General features: G+C 45.8%; 5 protein-coding genes across 5 annotated transcripts; 2 read left to right on the forward strand and 3 right to left on the reverse strand.

The window, feature by feature from the left end:
* Positions 1 to 3,631, reverse strand: LOC117862240 (B3 domain-containing protein IDEF1). Its single transcript, XM_034745776.2, has 9 exons — positions 3,148 to 3,631; positions 2,361 to 2,666; positions 1,787 to 1,905; positions 1,566 to 1,685; positions 1,302 to 1,391; positions 1,102 to 1,202; positions 804 to 850; positions 627 to 703; positions 1 to 419 (listed from the first exon to the last, which is right to left on the reverse strand). Exons 1-9 carry the CDS (start codon positions 3,338 to 3,340, stop codon positions 378 to 380), a joined length of 1,095 nt encoding a protein of 364 aa, XP_034601667.1. The 5' UTR covers positions 3,341 to 3,631; the 3' UTR covers positions 1 to 377.
* Positions 3,632 to 4,431: 800 nt separating this feature from the next.
* LOC117859816 (high mobility group B protein 7) lies at positions 4,432 to 6,123 on the reverse strand. The gene is made up of 7 exons (XM_034742997.2): positions 5,932 to 6,123; positions 5,742 to 5,824; positions 5,521 to 5,647; positions 5,353 to 5,410; positions 5,210 to 5,254; positions 5,016 to 5,084; positions 4,432 to 4,908 (listed from the first exon to the last, which is right to left on the reverse strand). Exons 1-7 carry the CDS (start codon positions 6,033 to 6,035, stop codon positions 4,735 to 4,737), a joined length of 660 nt encoding a protein of 219 aa, XP_034598888.1. The 5' UTR covers positions 6,036 to 6,123; the 3' UTR covers positions 4,432 to 4,734.
* A 1,303-nt stretch (positions 6,124 to 7,426) lies between these two features.
* On the forward strand, positions 7,427 to 8,229 carry LOC117859809 (uncharacterized). The gene has a single exon (XM_034742989.2). It carries the CDS (start codon positions 7,723 to 7,725, stop codon positions 8,122 to 8,124), a length of 402 nt encoding a protein of 133 aa, XP_034598880.1. The 5' UTR covers positions 7,427 to 7,722; the 3' UTR covers positions 8,125 to 8,229.
* Positions 8,230 to 8,254: 25 nt separating this feature from the next.
* On the reverse strand, positions 8,255 to 12,753 carry LOC117859805 (choline transporter protein 1). The gene is made up of 10 exons (XM_034742986.2): positions 12,340 to 12,753; positions 11,241 to 11,599; positions 10,986 to 11,131; positions 10,464 to 10,647; positions 10,277 to 10,350; positions 10,086 to 10,193; positions 9,534 to 9,890; positions 9,135 to 9,395; positions 8,782 to 9,009; positions 8,255 to 8,694 (listed from the first exon to the last, which is right to left on the reverse strand). The coding sequence occupies exons 1-10, from the start codon at positions 12,534 to 12,536 to the stop codon at positions 8,503 to 8,505; spliced, it is 2,106 nt and encodes a 701-aa protein (XP_034598877.1). The 5' UTR covers positions 12,537 to 12,753; the 3' UTR covers positions 8,255 to 8,502.
* A 391-nt stretch (positions 12,754 to 13,144) lies between these two features.
* Positions 13,145 to 18,552, forward strand: LOC117859806 (uncharacterized). Its single transcript, XM_034742987.2, has 11 exons — positions 13,145 to 13,304; positions 13,382 to 13,588; positions 13,769 to 13,867; positions 13,946 to 14,028; positions 15,674 to 15,790; positions 15,933 to 16,038; positions 16,799 to 16,883; positions 16,965 to 17,074; positions 17,584 to 17,714; positions 17,922 to 18,018; positions 18,104 to 18,552. The coding sequence occupies exons 1-11, from the start codon at positions 13,218 to 13,220 to the stop codon at positions 18,416 to 18,418; spliced, it is 1,437 nt and encodes a 478-aa protein (XP_034598878.1). The 5' UTR covers positions 13,145 to 13,217; the 3' UTR covers positions 18,419 to 18,552.
* Positions 18,553 to 18,634: the final 82 nt, after the last annotated feature.

Below are 18,634 nucleotides of genomic sequence, written 5' to 3' on the forward strand. Positions count from 1 at the left end.
TTGCACAAGTTCCAATCACTTCTTTTATCTTATAGGTCCAAAATATTTACAAGAAAAAGGAACTACGAATGTTGTTCAGAATGCAATGCAGAACTCGAGCATCCAAATACAACCGAATTAGAGAAACAAAAAACGCAAACTACTTGTCCCGCTCAGATGTAGGCTCATTGGCAGCACTTCCAATGTTCTCCCAAAATTTCTTCCTTTTCTCCACCCACCAGGAGTCAAGAAGTCAGAGACTCCTGATTCTCTGTTTTCCATCTCATCCCAATGCGATGGTGACCCAGTCATGAAAGTTGATAATCACTTCAATTATGAACTTATGGTGAACCCAAAAAAGCCATCTTCGACGCTGCTACACCCACATCAAGTTGCGTCTAGGGGTTTGTCTGCTGAATGGCCTTCTCCCCACGGATAATCTTTATAAAAACACAAAGGTAAAAATGAGACATCAACAAAATATATCGAACTGGCAATTTAATTTAAGTACCTCATGACCACAGGTTCATGGAATCAGAAATTTTGTTCTAGCTTTTACATATTTCAGTGAGCTATGTCACACGCAATTAACTGAATTTAAGGTTATGATTGCTATATGAACGTAGGGAGTAAGAAATTTTGCGTACAAATTTGCCGGGCACGGAGTTCTTGTAGATAATGAGCGCATCTCCTGCCTGAAGGCCATGTGTCTTCACAAATTCACCTGACAAAGAGAATTGAAATGGATCAATCTATCGATGTCTGGATACCTAGGAGTCCACAAAGAATTTGAAGCTGTATCCAAATTCCACACTGAAGCATACCTGCAGCTTCCAGAATATACATTCTGCTTTTGTTGTTTGGCCAGAATCTGAAATAGCATATCATAAGTATCAGGACACATTTGAATTTAGCGACATTAAAATGCATCAGTTTTTGCATGCCGTGCCTATTATGATGTAATGAACCCAGAACTCTGTGCCAACTTGACCTCCAAATTAAGAGCACAAATTAATTTATACAATGCCTTCAACTTCGCAGCTTTTGTCAGGAAAGAAGTTATGACCTCGGGGTAAGATGTGTCATTTCAAAGATGTCATAAGACAATCTAAGAGCATATACCTATACTTAAATTTCCATGTAACTGGAAGCACCATGTCATCCATTTGCAGTATCAAAGGATCACCTTGCACCAATGGTGGAAGACTAGCCTCAGCATCCTTCTGCAAAAGATTAAGATAGTTACATTATAGGGCATAGTTGACAGTGCCATAATTCTCCAAGAATAAAAAGGATAGACAATTTCAAGCAATAGAACATGCCTTGGGTAGCACGATTCGCCCGACATTTGCAACATCGCTCTTTGTCAACTCCTTGCGCAAAACGACTTGGTACTCTCCAGAGTTGAATTTCTGAAAAGGCATGTTGTCCCCCATGCAAACAGTGGCACAGGAAGAAAAATAACTTGTTAACTACAAGAGAAGTATTATTTTCCAGCAACATATCAAATGCAGATTCGGCACAAGATATGCGCCATAGAAGAAAAAACGGACATAAAAGTGTGTGATATGTATCACGTTACTCACAGTGGTGCAGCTTTCATGACTAGGCTTTGATTCAGGAAGAGTGGCAACTGAGTCAGGATGGACTTCATCACTGTTTCTAGTGTCCATTTCATCACTGTTTGTAACTACTGTAGGCAAATCCTGTGTGCCACGCATCGGAGCAGACGTAAAAATTAGGAAGGGTGAAATCGCGAAAATAATAAAGTTTGTCATAACCGTGAAGGTTCATATCTTTTCTGTACCTCTGAATTGTCAGCTTCATTGGCAGATATAGATCCTTCCATGGGAGACATGTGGGCGCATATGTTTGGTCCAAGGGACATTGTAGTGAAAGAGTCAAACCCAAGGCTGGATGCAGAACCTGTTGTTTCAATAGAATATGGAGAGACTGGTGCATTAGAGTGCAAGAATTTGGATGCGCTGACTATTGCAACACTGACTTCATTAGTCGGCTCAAACTCAGAGTTATCGGTTAATGCTACAGTGGATTCTGATAAATGTATTGCACAACCTCAGACCACAGTCAATATTATAACGACATAGAAATAAAGTGCCAGCCTACGTGCTTGTGATAGGCAGCAGGACATAAACAGAAGAAAGAAGAGAACTAGTAATGGCTATAGGTAATTATCTATGTCTGTGAGCTTGAAAGGAATGAAAGCGATACATGTTTGGTCTGAGTTTGTGAAAGGACTGGATATATGAAGGAACCGGGCAGGGGATTGTAATGCTGCTTGTCCCTGAACAATAATAATAGTAGTAGTAGTAGTAGCAGCAGCAGCAATAGCAACAAGAAGAATAAGCAGGAGACAGTACCTGAATCCTTGTCTGGCGGGATGTGAGTATGGTGCAGCGGGTGGGAATTCTCGTCCTGTGGTGCAGCGGGATAAGAAGTGTAGGGTAGTGCATTCTTGTTAAGCATGTAATGGGTCCATAGCGCGTAAGACTGGGAGAGGTTGTAGTGGAAGGGTGTGGTGGTGGTGGTAGCGGGGGCGGGCTGCGCAGCAACGGACGCGAAGGCACTGTTGGACGCACTCCAATCGGAGAAACCTCTTGAAGGCTGGGAGTGGGGAGCAGCATTGTGCGTGGAGGGTGCTGCTGCTGCTGCATCAGCTCCTGGCCCTGCATATATAATATGGGTAGGGGTGAGAAAGCAAGAAGATTTTTTTTTTTTTGAAATTGAAGAAAAACAAGAAGAATTAGAATGCAGAATTACATGGATTCAGTGTTACTAGTATGTATCTATCTGTGAAGGGGAAGCTTGGTTGCTTGCTTGCTTGCTTACAGTATAAGGGGGGGAGAGACTGGGAGAGGCACAATACAATACAATAGAATGCTAATGGGTGGGTTTGTCCTGCCGCGAATAAATTATAGATCGGTCATTGGTTCTCTTTTGTTGGTGTACCTCAATGCAAAATTAAGCAGCAAGCAGTATGTACCGACGTCGCCGGAAAGGAGGGAATTGGTGCCCTAATCCTGCAATCCATCCGTCCCCATCCCATGGAAATGGAATCGAAGAGGAAGGAATGCGGCGGGGAGAGAGAGAGAGAGAGAGAGAGAGAGAGAGAGAGAGAGAGAGAGAGAGAGAGAGAGAGATACTGACCTGCGGCAGGTGCTCCTGGTGGCGCGGGGTGGTGGAGCGGGACGTGGTGGAAGGGGAGGGGAAACGAGGGGTGCAGGCTCTGGTCGGGGTTCTGCACGGCGGCGAGCAGCGCCTGGTAGTGGTAGTGGTGGTAGGGGTGGGGGTGGGCGCCGCCGCCGCCTCCGTCGCCGTCGGGACCTCCCATCTGCCCCATTCCTCTCTCTCTCTCCCTCTCTCCCTCTCTCTCTCTCTCTCTCTCTCCCTCTCCTGCTGCGGATTCCGGAGGGGGAGGAAGGGGGTGGGGTGGTGGGGAGGAGGAGCCGCAGCAGGCTGGGGGGAAGGGATTGTGGGAAGGGGAATGGATGGATGGATGTGGGAGGCGAGGCGAGGCAGTCACGAGCTCCTCCTCCCCCTCATCTAGCGCTCTCTCTCTCTCTCTATCTGCTGCTGCTGCTGCTGCTGCTGCTGCAGACAGTGCAGGACCGGGGGCAGCGCAGCGCAGCGCAAGGCACCAACGCCCAACCCCAAACCCCAAACGCCGGGTGGGGTGGTCCCTCGTCCCCGGCCTGCCTGGCTATTGCTATTGCTATACTTCCCCCTTTCTCTGCCTTTTTCTCTACATACACAATACATACGTACATACAGTACAGTCTACGCTACACACACAAATGAGTATTTTGTTCGATCAATCAATCCTCACTAAGTATGAGCCTCGTATTACAGCGCCATTTATCTCTCACCTGATTTCCCTAACTAGTAGTATATTTCAATAATAATCCTATCTGGAGCCAAATCTTCTTTTAAATAAATACCTATCTTATTACTATTAAAATACAAATCAGGTTTCTTTTCCTGTCATTATGCATTCCCGGAATAACACTTGTTTACAACTCATTTACAAATACTCTTATTAACATATAAATAATTAGGAACAAAAACGATCAAAACGCTTTACAAGTTAACAACATCAACTGCTGCTCCATAGCCTTGCTAGCTGCTACCGCCCAGCCAGTGGGATGGAACAAGGGTTGGACCAACATACTTTCACTTTGGGTGTCCAATTCCTATTGGGGAGCAATAACTTCTGACAACATCTGTCTCCATAAAATGTTGTTTTTGCTGCTAATGTAACTAGGGAACAGTTAGTTTACTCTCAACATATTGAACTTGATAGTCATACAATGGTTTGCACTTCTAATCCATCTATCATCAGTTCTAGCAAGACTAAAGCCAAGTGCAGATATCCAAAGCAGCAGGCACCATCTCCCCCAAAACCACTGCTCTGCTCAGAGATACAATACAATCTCACCCAAGCCATGAATGGAAACTGAATTTAAGCATTGGCCTTGGCCACATTTGCTCAGTCTTTAGTCGAGATTTTAGCACTAGATAGAGTGCATCATGATTCATTCATTTAGCCCCATTAGCTACCACCGCCCTTCAACTCCCAGGATCAAATCACCGACTGCAAGCTACCAAAATGAAAACGCCATCTTCACTAATGATGCTACTGACTACAACCCCAGTCCCCTCCTCCTCTCCAAACAAGTGACAAGCTAGCAAGACGCACACATCTGCCATTTACAGAGAAGAAATGGGCTCTTCCATCTACATGTCATCATCCAGGTCGTCGTCCAACACATTCTTCTCATCCTCATCTTCCTCGTCGCACGCCTCATCCTCATCATCAACCTTGCGGCGGAGTCTCTTTGCCGGCTGATCCACCTCCTGGCCCCCCTCGGTGTCATCTGCCTTGGGTTTCTCGGCAGCCACATTGTTCTCCTGCACCACGAACCGAGCAAATCAGTTGCTTGTGTTGTTCAGAGGAGACTTGTTGTATTAGCAAGCAGAAACAAATGCAAAAGTCTAGAAGGAAGGCAGGGACTTACACCACTGCCCTCGCCATTCTCAGCGTGAGCCTTGAGCTCGGCAGCCTTGTCTTGGTAGGGCTTCTTCTCCTGATGCACATCACATAATAAATCAGCAAAACACAGCACGGACCATGAAAAAGAAGAGTTAAAGTGCATTGCAAACCCAAGACAGGCAAGAAAAAGTAAGAGGAACAGAGCGCTCTGTTACTGACTTCGTCGGTCATGGACTTCCACCTCTCCCCTCCTTCCTTTGCAACCTTCATCAATAGATTGATGATTCAATCAATGTGAGAATTCATAATAAGCGTTGGGTTAGCAACCAACAAGGAGAGAAAGACATGAGCGGAGCACGTACAGTGGCGACATTCTTGTTGTCAGGATTGGCAGCCTTGAACTCCTTCCTGAAGTCGTCCCTGGAATGGAATGGAATGCAATAGGTGAGGGGTTGCGACCGATTCGATTAGTGAGTGAAAGCAATCGCATTTAATTAGCGAGAGAGATGAAACAGAGAGACGAGACGCACATGAAGAGGAAGAAGGCGGTGGGCGTGCGCTTGCGCTTGCCGTCCTTGTTGGCGGCTCCGGCCTTGGCAGGCTTCTTGCGGTCAGCGGGCTTGGTGACCTCGATGGTCCTCTCTACCACCTGCGCCTCTGAGGAGAAAGAAAGGGCCGGGTACGGTTAGCGATCGAATTGAATCGAGCAAGTGAAGAATGAAGGAAGAAAGTAACAAGGTAAGTGACTGACCGAGCGTCTCCCTGATCTTGGCGTCGAGGCTGCAGCTGTGCATGTCGATGAGGACGACGGGGACGTCCTTGTTGCAGGCCTCGCTGGGAATTGGTTGGGGCAAGAGAGCAAACACCTTGCGCGCGTCAGTTTCAGATCTTTCTTACGCTGCGCTACGCTGGTGGATAGAAGAAAGAAAAAAAAAACTGACCATCTGGTGAACGCGCTGCCGTCCCTGGAGCGCTTGAGGATGGTGGCCTCGACGCGCTTCCTGCTGCGCGCGGCGTTGCCGGTGGACTTGTTGCCCCCCGCCATGGACTTGGGATCTGCTGAAGGTGCTTGGTTGGAGATGGAGAGAGGAGAGGCCTGGCCGCCAAGTGAATGCGATTGGATCCATGGGACATGGGAGGGAGGGAGATTAATAGAGGAGGCCGCGGGGGCGGGATCCGGCGGCAAATGCAATTGCGAAATGCCAAAGTGGCGGCAAACCCAAACGAAAATCAATTTCATTATTCTATTTCGTTTCGTTTGGGGGATTTGGATTTGGCGCGCGGCAGGCAGGCAGGCAGCGTCTGATCTGGGCCCTCCGAGTGCCGGTCGTCTCTGCAAGCGGACGGCCCAGATGCTTCCTTCCGTTGGCGCCAAAGCCGCTTCCCCTTCCATATGCTTAGCTTGTCAGAGGTTTTGTTTCGGGTTTACCCGCGCCCACCCTGCTTTGCTTTACTTCGCTTCGCTTATTAGGGTCAGTCTGGCAAGGTTTCAGCTTCGGCTTCTCCTACGACTCCAGTTGAAGCTCTACCAAACAGTTTAGTCAAAATCAGCTCCATCCTTGAAGTACTAGAGGAGCCGGAGTTGTTTTATACGGAGAAGCCGTAGCAAAAAAAATGGCTCCTTCGGCTCCAGCTTCTTTTAGAAGGAGCTGAAGCCCTACCAAATTAGCCCTTACAATGGACGACGCTTGGCTTGGATTACCTAATTATCTTGGCCCTCTAGCTGATTTCAAATGTGCTTTCGTATTTTCTAGAAATAATAAAAATATTGTGTCATCACTAAAAAAATCATGACCCATTCATTTTAAATTATAAGAAAAATATTTAGTTAGCACTTTTTTTTCTAAAAACGTAAGTGTCTTACGATGTCTCCTTTTGTTTCATTGCAAACAACGAGTACACAGGGCAATAACACGTAAGAGTCAAATGACTACAAAATAGAGCACATATATTATACTTTTAGGAGAGAAAAAATACTGCCGGCGTCATGTATTTTTTATTTAGAATGAATTGGTTATGATTCTTCCTAGATTAAACAAGTTTTTATTATTTTAAAAAAATTGGGAGAAAAACACCTTTGAAACTGGACCAAATATATCCGGTTTCAATAATTGGATGATGCTCGTGTACATTTATACACATGGTTCCCCGCGCATGCTTTCATATTTCTCCCAAGTTCTCCCTCACGTCAAAAAAAAATCCCAGCAATAAACTCCATGGACATGTCTTAAAAAATTTTTAGTCAAGATATGTCCAACATGATCTTGTTCTGTTCACAAAATCATAAAATAATATTATGGTACAAACTATTTGCAAAGTGGGATGCATAGTTTAAGAGATTGTTGGCAAGAATTTCGTTAACCAAGAAATCTTGACTTGGTGCAGCTCCTAGCGTCCATTCTCCCTAGCCAAGCCAAACTCAGCCAGAATTTGCTCGCCCTGAAATCAGCTCCTGTTCTGGCGTGCCTCGTGTGCAAGGCTCCAATCCAAACATGGGCCAAAACTCAAAGCTGGATCGAGCTGGTTTCTTGGTCGATGGACGGATCATGGACAAACCAGTTGCAGTCACGCCCCTGCCATTGCCCACCAATGGGCAGATCGATGAGTGAGTAGTTGCAGCACGCCGGCCGGCCTTGCATCATCCACGTCCACGCACATCGATCTCCATCGATCTCTCATCTATATATACGGCTAGGTAGCTACTACGTGCTGACCTGTTCAGTTCTGCTGCTATGGCTTGCTCCCGCCGCTTGCTCGCTGAGGCGGCGACGCTGCTGCTCCTCGTCCTCCTCCTGGCTGCCAGAACCGACGCGGAGGAGGAGAAGGCCATCGCGGCGTTGCCCGCCCACGTCCACCTCGCCAGCATCAGCACCAACGGCGGCGGTGCTGGGTCCTCCTCGCCGTCGTCGTCACCCTCGCCGGCGGGAGTGGGAGGAGGAGGAGAGAAGAAGGAGAGCAGCAAGGAGGACAAGAACAAGGAGAAGAAGCCTGGCAGCAGCAAGTGCGTGACGACCAAGGACTGTCACCTGAAGCGGCTTGTGTGCGCCAAGAAGTGCACCATGGCCGCCCACAAGAAGTGCGCAGCCAAGTGCTCCCGCGCCTGCACCGCCGCCGGCCTCCCCATCTGCACCTGATCGATCAAGCCTTTTTTCAATCATATCTGCTTCTTGTCTATGTTTTTTGTTGTAAATCATGCAACCAATAATACTCCTAGATCGATGTCTGCTGAATTTCTGAAAGCATGCGCACCAAGACAGACACATGTCACTGGGAATGGCATGTGGACAGGCATTCACAGCTGAGTTTCCCATCCATGACTAAGAATTCACATTTACAGGCACAACAATTCATCACCACCCTATCTAGTCCACTCCAGCGAGGCAGCGATTCATATAGTATATAAATAAAGACGGCATGCATGGTCAAAGCAAGTGCAGCATCCAGTTTCTCCTCTAGCCCTATCGCTAGCTACTCTCCTCATCTTTAGAACAGTGAAAGAGAGAATGCACCCTTCATGGCCCCTCTGTCAGCCTTCGCAGCTCGCTCTCCTCATCCAGCGTCTCCATCAGCAGCGGGGGCGCATACCGCGCGTTCCCCTCGTGCTCTTCCGTGTCCTGGCAGAACGACAGCATTATGGTGTCGATCGACATCTCCACCACTGCAAAGAAAAGCTTTGCAACTGTATAACCCAACGCCCACGACACCTGCACGTACACAATCACAACGCTTCTTCATCCAGATTGCTACTCAACTATATAAACCCTGCAAATTAAAGCTTGATGATCACTTACCAGGACGGGTACCAGCGGTGATGATATCTTGTTGTGGCCAGACCTGTACTTGTGCTTATCCAGCATGATGAAAGCAAACAGCGCGCAGAACAGGCTAACACACAGCTTGCCCAACATCAGAATCACATCCCCAATCACATTCACTTTCCCAATGCGCAATATGTTCTTCATGATTAACTCAGTTGCTAGCGCAGAAGCCTTGCAGAATCCTTTCCCTGTAATGGCAATCTGTACCCGCAATATTAAGCAATTTAGCATCACTGTCGCCATCCTGACTCGCATTTCTCATCATAGTAATACACAAGCGTGCTAAACAGTATTAAGCAATTTAGAAATGAATTGCTGGTGCTTACCATGATGTAAGCATTTCGATTCACTGATTTCAGGGTCCAATCAATGCACCCTAAGCAGCACTGAGACGAGGATGACGCTGTCTTCCCAAACCAGCTGTCATGGGCAGAATTGACAAATTTCAGCCTGCGGCGAAGTGACTCCAGTATAAACCGCACCCACTCAACGATGGATACAATCAGTGATCCGAGAGCCACAGATCCAAGACTATAGCGCAGCAAGCGCTTCAGGGAAGACACCACAGTACGGAAAGGGACATCGTGCTGCATCACAATGCCACACCAAACATCAGTCACAGGAAAATAGTACCACCCTGTTCAAGGAGATGAAAATCCTAGGAAAATTGGCATCTAATTTAAAGTAGCGATTCCTTACCAGGGTCAGGTTTCTGAGATGCTTACCGATATTTCACCACGTGCCCAGTAGTATGAAGCAACTGATCCAGCAATTACAGTCGAAGAACATCCGATGAAAAATTGTGTTGCCCAGTAACAGCCAAGAAAATGAAAAAGAATGGCAATGCCAATATGTGGGGTGTAATGAATACTATACCCACAACAGCTGTCACAATTTACTTTCCCAAGCTTCAGATCATACGAACAGCAATCTGTGTTGCAATCGTTTCGTATAACTTGACCGGCACTGAAAAGATGAAGCGTTGCTGAAAACCAGAATATGTAGAAGATAGCGAGGATCAAGAATGGCACAGCTGGAAAAACAATAAGTGCCTGGACTTCGCCGATGACCTTTGCAGCAACCTACATAAAGTTTACCAAGATGAGTGCTGTGAAAATACAATGACAAAGCAACAGAAAAGACATTATAACTGATGTCACATTAACAGTTGACAAGTCATTCTATCAGCTAAGCATACGATTGGCTGTAGCCCCAGTGAAATCTTATTTAATGAAATGGTCCACATATGAAGCCAATGGATTTAGCAAAGTACATACCTTCAGGACAGATGTCGCTATGCGCCGGGCAATAGCAATTGAAGTTAGGAAAGCAAGTATCATTATTACTGTCATCAAGACAGAAGCGGCATGAAGGTGATTTATCTCCTGATGAAAGATGAATGATGAGATAACGAACAGTGTAGCATGATATTGCACAAAATGGCACCAACATGTGGCAGAAAACATACCCGTCCACCTATGTTGACATAAGGATCACTTTCACCAATTACAACAGTTAAAGGATCATGGCCAATCCAACCAGCTGAGTACATAAAATAGTTAGCAGATGTGAGATCATGTCACATATAAGATTATGTGCATTAGCAACAACGATCATATTGTGCTGCTTAGTGTCTATATTTAGAAGTATCCTACCTTTTATATAGAAGAACATTGTAACTGATATTACAAGGGCATTGAAGACTACCACCGTTATCCAAGGCATCCCAGCAACAAAAAAGCGAATCATCAGTAACCAGATCCCAGATAGGAACAGAGGGAGCAGTCCCCCACAAACGATTAACACAGGCCAGGACTTTCCAATATCTGCAACATATCTCTGCAAAAAGAGGAAAATATCATCTTTTTTTTCAAAAAGGAATATAATTTTCGAGTTCAGATAATTAACATGCAGACAAGCTGGCTTGTGCGCGTATTGTAAATCAAATCAAATAAATAACAGTTCTCGGTTTGTATAACATTATCAGCTTCTCGTCTGGATAATTCATAGTTTAAATGGCATCCAAGCATTGTGAAACTTATTTGGAGGGAACTATTGAAACAAATTTGATTTGTATTTAATCTGTTGCTCTCACGTGAAATAAGCAGCATGCATATTGATAATTCTCATAACAATAAAATTGACAGAGCACAAGTAGTTCAAAGAGCATTACAAACCTTGAGGACGGCAGATTTGCTGTTGATTGTGTTGTGAATTGTTTTGTCTATGAGCATGTTTTCGTCGATGCTGACACCACCCATCTGCTGCCAATGCTTCAAGGAGACATTGGATGCCCGCGCAATAAACTGGCAGCTCCAGTAGACTAAAGTGACAGAAAGAGATCAAGTTAGTGAGCACACCTCGGTTTCTTAAAAGTTGGTAGGATGCTGCTGAGCTAGATATCGAATACTTGATACTCATGTTAGACTTACCATTGACACTTGGAAAGATGACAGGGTAACAAGGACCCTGCAGCTGAAGAGAACTATTCCTCATATCTGGTGTGAGGTACTCGAAGTAATCATAATCCCTGTCAATCCAATCATCGACAGAGAGGCGTATGTCACCTTCTGGATAATCGCAAACAAAATTCAAACCATCTTCTGCTGGAAGTGGGCATTCCATGAGGCAAATGGCTTTAACGTCAGGTAGATTGATGCGACTGCTTTTGAGCCCACTTTGGTAGACCTGGTTGGGGTTCATCCAATAGCGAACATCCAACTCACGCAAATCTGGTACGGCATGCTTGCTGCCACATATGTTCCCTTTGTAGTCCAGTCCGAATGTGAGCCTGTGCAACCAAAGCAGAAGAAATCAATTCGATGGCCTTTTGTAGTGAGGACAAGAAGAATTTACTTGGAGCCATGATATAGTATTTGGAGGTTTTCAATCTTTACTGGTACTAGCGTGATTGTGTGAATGGTGACCGAGGCTTGAAGCAGCAGTCACAGGTTCCAGGATTTTAGTGGGGATAGAAGCGGTGAAAGTAGGGAGTAAAACTGAAAAGGGGGAGCATTGAGATGAAGGTCGATCCCTGGACCGGGGTGGTATTTATTTGAGCTCACTGTTGGTGGTTGGTTGGTGGCTGCCAATCTGCGTAGCAGAAGCAAAGGGATGAAAAGTTTGCAGCGACATGAAATCCATGATAAGGAAGTGTCACCACGAAAAATGCTGCCTTTCCTTCTAGGTAGGGAGTTCAGCACTGCAAGAACACCCAACCACTTGCTGGCAGCTCGTTTTAGGCGTACAATAAGCATCAGCTGAAACTGGTGTAGATAAAAAAAAATTTCACTGAATGCAGCCTTTCCCTTATGCAGTTGTACAATTAGTGGTTGCCTACAAAATTTGCCGTGGAAGCAGTAACATGAAACAGCAAGAATTTTGCTTGGTACTAGTAGTAGCTAGATACTCTGTGCAGGAGGGAGAGAGGAGACAATTAAGGAATGGATAGATCTATCATCTCTATGCTATGCTATGGGGAGCAGCGAAGAAGGTAGAATGGTGGGTGGAAGCGAGAATGCGGCTGCTGACCTGAGTGGGTTTCCCTGGTTGAAGCCGAAGCTGGAGTTGACAATCATGGCGACCCAGAAGGCGGCGAAGAGGAGGAGGAAGGGCCAGTCCCGGCACTTGCGGTCGTGGCGAATGACTCCCCCGCCCGGGTCCTGCTCGTCGGCGGCGGAGGGGTAGCGGCCGATGATGGCGCCGAGGGGCCCTCCCCCCAATGCCATTGGAGATGATTCTTTCTCTCGGAGCTTGGGGGTTTTGGGGTGGGTGTCGGTGGTGGTGATGAGCAGAGGCTCTCTCTTGGCCTTGGCCTTTCTGGGGGAGAAAGAAACAAGGAAGGAGAGGAATAGGGGACGGCGTGACGTCACCCTGCAGCCCCGCTCCACTGTCAGTGTGCTTGCTTTGCTGCTTGCTTTGTCGCTGTAGTCCACTCAGTAAGCAAAGCATCCCATGAATGATGGATGTTATTCTAGTCCTAGGAGAGGAGGATTACAAGAGGCCTAGGCTTTTCCTTTTCTTGTGTCTGCTGCTCACCCCTTAGTTTTCTACCGGCTGCCTGCATAACTTGCTTTAAAAAAAGGCAGCCATGAAATTACACAACGAGAAAAGATAGCTTGTGAATTTTAAAACTCCTTTTACCATTGGATTATAGAGTTGACCTTTTTTTTATATAGTAACATAGTCATAGAGTTGACCATTTAATAAGAGAAGACGAAGAGGAAGACGACGGACTGCACCACGTGCAGTGCAATACCAAGGCCCAGGTTGCGTTGCGGAAGTGGGCTGGGCCTGCGACTGGACTGGGTGGGCCCATCTAGTCCTATTCCTTCCTCCTAGCTAGGCAGCAGGCAGGCAGCCAGCAGACGAGCGAGGAGGATCCCCCGCCCGGCGACGAGGAATCGAGGATGGTGAAGGCGGTGGTCGGCGACGAGGCGCACCTCAAGGCCTTCGAAGAAGCGCTGTCCTCCTCCTCTCCTCCGCCGCAAGCCCAGGTTGCTTCCCTTCCCCTTCCTTGCGCCTCCCTCTCACCTCCTCGATTCGATCCGAATTGATTCGATTTGGTTCCCAGGTCGGCCTCGTCGTCGGCAAGCTCAGCGCTTCCTCCGACCGTGCCCTCGTCTATTCCCTCCTTCCCACGCCGCCCACCGAGGACGCCGCCCCCGCATGCTCCCTCCGCGCCGCCCCCAAGCCCAAGACCTCCAAGCCCAAAGCCACTTCCTCCTCTGACGCCTCTCTTGAGTTCGATGTCGATTGGATCGCCGAGCACGCGCGACAGGTATGTATGTATGTATGTATGTATGTATGTATGTATGTATGTATGTATGTATGTATGTATGTATGTATGTATACCACTATACCACACACGCACTAGTCATTCATTCACTCATCGCCACAGGTCCACAGCCATTGTTTCAAATCCTACTCAAAAATCTGACCCACCATCGCTTACTTTTAGGTGTCGAGGATGCTACTCGGAGGAATGAGTGTCGTAGGTATTTACATATGGGCTTCCGAGGCATCCTTCAAGGCCACATCCCCCGCAGTCTTATCGCAGGTTCCACTTCTCGCTTTATTGATTTATATGTTACTCATTGGTTCTCGGATAGTCTACTCATGCCATCTTTTCTTTCAGGTTATTAGAGCAGTTTCCCAAGCTTGGTATGGCCGTGCATTCACTGAGAGGCTGCTCATTCACATCTCCTACAGTCCTCGGAGGTGCTGTCTCATTTTCCTACATGTTAACTTTGACGCTCTTCCCAGAATATGTTTTGTTTGTTTCTCCAGTCATCTGCCTGTAGCAGTATATTTTTTCTCGAACACGCAGGAGAACTGTGTATCATTGTATTAATAGTAGAAGAATAGTCATACATAGACTCACACAAACACCCACAGAGCACACACACATGCCAACACACCCGCACACACACACACACCAACACTCTTACAGACCAAAGAACCTGATTGCCTGAAAGGGCAAGGAAGGACCTGACCACAAAATTTTTTAAGAACCTGGGATTAACCCACTCCCCTGGCAGTGAGCTGAGAGAGGCCTTAGCTCCTGCCATGCTCCACAGCTGTGCCTCATCCCTTGCCAAAATCAGAGCAGTAGCAACGCTAGGAGAAGCGCCATTGAAAACACAATCATTACGGTGCCTCCAAATGGTCCACCCCCCCAGGATGATAAGGGAGTTAAGGCCTGCCCTCATATCCCCACTAACCATCTACTCGACCTTTTCCCACCAATCCTCAAAAGAGATATCAGTAGGTTGAGGGGCCAGGGCAGCTAGACCAACATGTTGCAGTAACTGAAACCAGAAGTGCCTAGCAAAAACACAACCCACCAGGAGGTATTGGATATCCTCCTCTCCTTGATCACAGAGGGGGCAATGTTCTGGATGGGGGAGACCACGTTTGGCCAGCCGATCTGCAGTCCAGCAGCGCCTATGAGCCACTAGCCACATGAAGAAACGACACTTGGGAGGTGCCCAAGATTTCCGAATGCGTTCATATGGATTAAAGAGGATTGTTCTCTGGAATAAAGCATCATATGCTGAACTTGCTGTGTATCCACCTGAAGAAGACAACCTCCAGATGTGCTTGTGAGGCCTGTCTTGCTGTAGCTCAACTTCCTCAAGATTATCCCACAGGGCAAGGTACTCCATTAAAGCTTCAACAGAAAGGTCTCCCTGTATATCTTCCAACCACTTCTGATTAGATAGGGCTTCCAGGACAGTGCGTCTGCTTGCTCTTCGTTTAGGAACTAAAGCATATATACATGGAGCATGCTCCTTAATGCTTCTGCCGGCCAGCCATCTGTCTCTCCAAAACAGAGTACTAGCCCCATTCCCAACTTCTGTGGTAACAGCTAAGGCAAGGAGGCCCTCAACCTCTTTAATGACCTGCAATGGCAGACTTGCCCAAGGTTTGTTGGGTTCTGACTTCTTTAACCATGGCCATCGGACCCTCAGAGCATAACCTAGTGATTTTAGATCTGAAATTCCCAAACCTCCAAGTTCCTGAGAACGACACACCTTTGGCCAGGCGATGAGACAGTGACCCCCTTTTGCTTCCTTGCGCCCTTGCCAGACAAATCCTCTTCTTATCTTATCAAGGGCATATAGCAGTATAAGTACATGATTAGCTTACGCTTAGTTCTAGCGTAAATGGCAATCCAGTGCGGTTAGGTGGTTTTGTGATTCCATGTATTTCTGTTGTTGTGTTTTTTTTAATCTCTGAAGGAGATATTTTTACTTCGAAAAGAACCTGTTTCTTCAGTTCTGTTTCATTTTTGTATGGAGTTATCAGTTACTGTTAATGTTCAGGCAACTTATTGTGAAATATATATTTTGATGTGTTACAGATGGGCCTGTCGTGTATGTGAGCTTGCATCAGGAAGTCTGCGTCCGTGTGATTTCAAATACAGCAAACTACTATCTTCTCTTCAAACTTTCAGATGTGCATATAATTTTGAGATAAGGTACCGTTGATTTCTTGTATCATTATGACACAGAAGACAATCAACTCCGCATATCAGTTTATGTGGGTCGAGTGTCCTGTAACAGATCTCTGTATTTGTCAATTTTACTCTTTGCTGATTACAATATATATTGCTGGCATAGGTTAACAGCTGTTCAAGCTGAGCCATTTAAGAAAGTTATTTTGAAGGCAATCAGTCACCTCACAGAGGAAGTGCAGAATGCCAGAGCTTTGGTCAATGGACATCTCGTAAGTTCCATGTAGTTTAAAGAGTTTTGTTCACATTCATAGACCTGCTTCCAGATGCAATAGTGTCAAGCAGATTTACTTCACATGAAAATCAGCAATCTGAATAAAGGGTGTACCTAATGCTGCCACACAGGAGGTGGGCTTTGGGGAAGGGAATTTCGATATAATTGAAATTTTAGTCTGCATCGAAATGGACTGTCCAGTTCATAGATTAATATTCCATGCAATCTATGTTAATCCCTTTAACCCAATGCCAATAGTTCATCATTTTATGCAAGAACATCTAACTTCTGCATTTGAAGTAATAAGGTAAAATATTAACTGAATGGAACGCTGTATAGCATGCACAGAACGTTGCCCATTCGCTGATGACATGCTTTTATAGCTATCAGCTTCTAAGAGCAACTTGGATATGTTTATTAGTTCAACACTTCATTAATTAAAAATAGAGTTGCTGATGATGGCCCTGTTTGGCACAGCTCTAGGCTCCAAGTCAGATTTAGAGTTATAAACTAAACTAAAGGATTCACATAAACAGTCTTAATGTTGCCCTGCTCCAGCTCCATGAAAACTTGGGGCTAGGAATACCCAGCTCCAAGAATTCACAGAGCTGGAGCTGTGCCAAACAGGCCCTATACTTCTGTCCTCCAATCAGTGTCAGTTGTGGAAGACAATGCTGCTCCTTTTGCAGCAGCTTGCTAATCTTGTTCATTTTCGCACCTACTTATATCTCTTGTTTCTCAAATATTTTTCCAACTAGTTTTCAGAAGACATAAACATTAGTACAGAGGGCCCACACCAAGTCGATTTTCTTGTGCCATTCAAGAATGCTGTACCTGTTGAAGGTGCCTCAACTAATGCTGTTTCCTGTTCCTCACATTTTTCTTCTTGTTATGAGAGCCTAACATTATATGTTTACACTAAAGAATGCAGTTTAGATGGAGTTGCTGGGCTTCTTCGCTTCGCTGGATCTGTCAGTGCCTTCGCATACTTGGGCCCGAAAGAATCTGTTTCAGAAGCTATATCTGATCTGAAGGTAGTTATGAAATATCAGGTTCCTTTGTTTTGTCTTTTTCACCCAGTCACGTTGTTTTCCATGAATAGGCTCTACTGTATATGCAGTATCCAGTTCCAGTTTGTTACAAATGCTTCACATGCAGTTTTTTAGGCTAATCTACTTCATATTTGCAATTGTTTTGAATCCTCCAAGTAAAGAGTGATCGTTGATGCATTAGTGATCAAGACATGATACGGTGTTTTTTGGGCATTTTGTTCTCGAATTTTGAATCTCAAGATTCTTATTCGAAATAGTTTGATTGGGTTCTCTATGGATGATCTTTTTATTTGACCATGTATATGTTATTAAGTGGGTATTGGTTTGAGTGGTGTAGAACTTTGGATCCTGGCACTATTGCATCATCGTAGTTGAACCTCCACTAGCTGAATTCTCATTTGAAGCTTCTCAAGTTATTTGAATATTTATGATTGGTTTAAAGAAAACTAACGCCTGTTTTGTTTGTGCTGCTTTTCTTACTCTGTATGAAGGCAGACATCATTACAAGTATAAGAAGCAGGTTGGATATCATCCTGGATGACGCAGATGATGGCTCTGTCACTAATGAGTTGGAGCAATCACCATCTCAGAAGGCCACTCAAGTTGTATTCCATGAGTTGAGGTACAGATTTCTTTATACCTTAAAAACAATTAAAGTGCACCAGTTCAATATGATTTTTGTTGTAGAAGTCTGCCCTGCTGATTTGTGCTGTGCAAAATATCGAGTTATTGACATAATGCTGTCATCACATTGAGCCTTCCTTTTCTCAGTGTATGATAGACAACAAGTCTGTGACAACTGATTGCATTTTCACCCCCCTTGAAACAGAGAATCTTACAGTTTCTCGTTCCCGAGGAGGGTCCTGATACCTTGGTTGAGTGGCACCTATGTTTGTGATTACCTGCAACGATCAGAGACAACAGAGGTGCTTATGCGATGTTCACTTGTTGAGTCCTTGAACGGAGTTTGTAACTTGACAGATGACACCTTTTTGCTTTGCATGGCTTTAGGATGCAACGGATCGCTGCAAGGAAGTGATACCACTGGAAACAGCCGCGGAAACCTCAACAATCCTGGAACCAGAAAGTGCCGCGACCTGTGGCACACTAGAATCCTTTTGGGACATGGTGCCTGGAGCTCGTAGTGAAGCACGAGACAGATCCAGCAGACTGAAAGGTAGTGGCTGCACTGGACAGGATGGTGATGATAGGAGCAGAAGAGGACAAGGTGGCATGAACTTGAACGTCCTAGCAGCTCTGTTTGCACTGCTGGTTGCTCTGATAGCTGGATTTGTATTCACCTTCTCTGTGGGTTCCAACCCCTGAGCCCACCTTGTGTTGTAGCACCAGTAGATGGCATGCCAAAGATGTTAGAAACTGTGTCAAAAATGGAGTTATTTTATGTAAAAGGAATTGGAAATAGATGGCGATTTCCACTAAATTGGAGGTCGTTTCTTGCATTGTTTGGGTCAAAATGCACAGCGAGCTGTCTTATTTTTTTGCAAAGGAAACGGAAAAGAAAGCAGTAAAATGGGCGCGCCA

This window comes from Setaria viridis, chromosome 6 (genome assembly GCF_005286985.2).
Source record: "Setaria viridis chromosome 6, Setaria_viridis_v4.0, whole genome shotgun sequence".
NCBI classification, from domain to species: domain Eukaryota; kingdom Viridiplantae; phylum Streptophyta; class Magnoliopsida; order Poales; family Poaceae; genus Setaria; species Setaria viridis.

Bases quoted from the DNA above. Each gene is read 5' to 3' on its own strand.
- LOC117862240 (XM_034745776.2), bottom strand. From the start codon at position 3,340: ATGGGGCAGATGGGAGGTCCCGACGGCGACGGAGGCGGCGGCGGCGCC. The intron at 704-803 runs GTATGCTTCAGT...TCTCTTTGTCAG, and splicing joins GTATATTCTGGAAGCTGCAG to GTGAATTTGTGAAGACACAT. The intron at 420-626 runs GTACGCAAAATT...GTTTTTATAAAG, and splicing joins ACTCCGTGCCCGGCAAATTT to ATTATCCGTGGGGAGAAGGC.
- LOC117859816 (XM_034742997.2), bottom strand. From the start codon at position 6,035: ATGGCGGGGGGCAACAAGTCCACCGGCAACGCCGCGCGCAGCAGGAAG. The intron at 5,648-5,741 runs GTCAGTCACTTA...CTTTCTCCTCAG, and splicing joins CAAGATCAGGGAGACGCTCG to AGGCGCAGGTGGTAGAGAGG. The intron at 5,255-5,352 runs GTACGTGCTCCG...CTATTGATGAAG, and splicing joins ACAACAAGAATGTCGCCACT to GTTGCAAAGGAAGGAGGGGA.
- LOC117859809 (XM_034742989.2), top strand. From the start codon at position 7,723: ATGGCTTGCTCCCGCCGCTTGCTCGCTGAGGCGGCGACGCTGCTGCTC.
- LOC117859805 (XM_034742986.2), bottom strand. From the start codon at position 12,536: ATGGCATTGGGGGGAGGGCCCCTCGGCGCCATCATCGGCCGCTACCCC. The intron at 11,600-12,339 runs GTCAGCAGCCGC...TTGGTTGCACAG, and splicing joins AACCAGGGAAACCCACTCAG to GCTCACATTCGGACTGGACT. The intron at 10,648-10,985 runs GTTTGTAATGCT...CTCTTTTTGCAG, and splicing joins GCAAATCTGCCGTCCTCAAG to AGATATGTTGCAGATATTGG.
- LOC117859806 (XM_034742987.2), top strand. From the start codon at position 13,218: ATGGTGAAGGCGGTGGTCGGCGACGAGGCGCACCTCAAGGCCTTCGAA. The intron at 13,305-13,381 runs GTTGCTTCCCTT...TTTGGTTCCCAG, and splicing joins CTCCTCCGCCGCAAGCCCAG to GTCGGCCTCGTCGTCGGCAA. The intron at 15,791-15,932 runs GTACCGTTGATT...TTGCTGGCATAG, and splicing joins GCATATAATTTTGAGATAAG to GTTAACAGCTGTTCAAGCTG.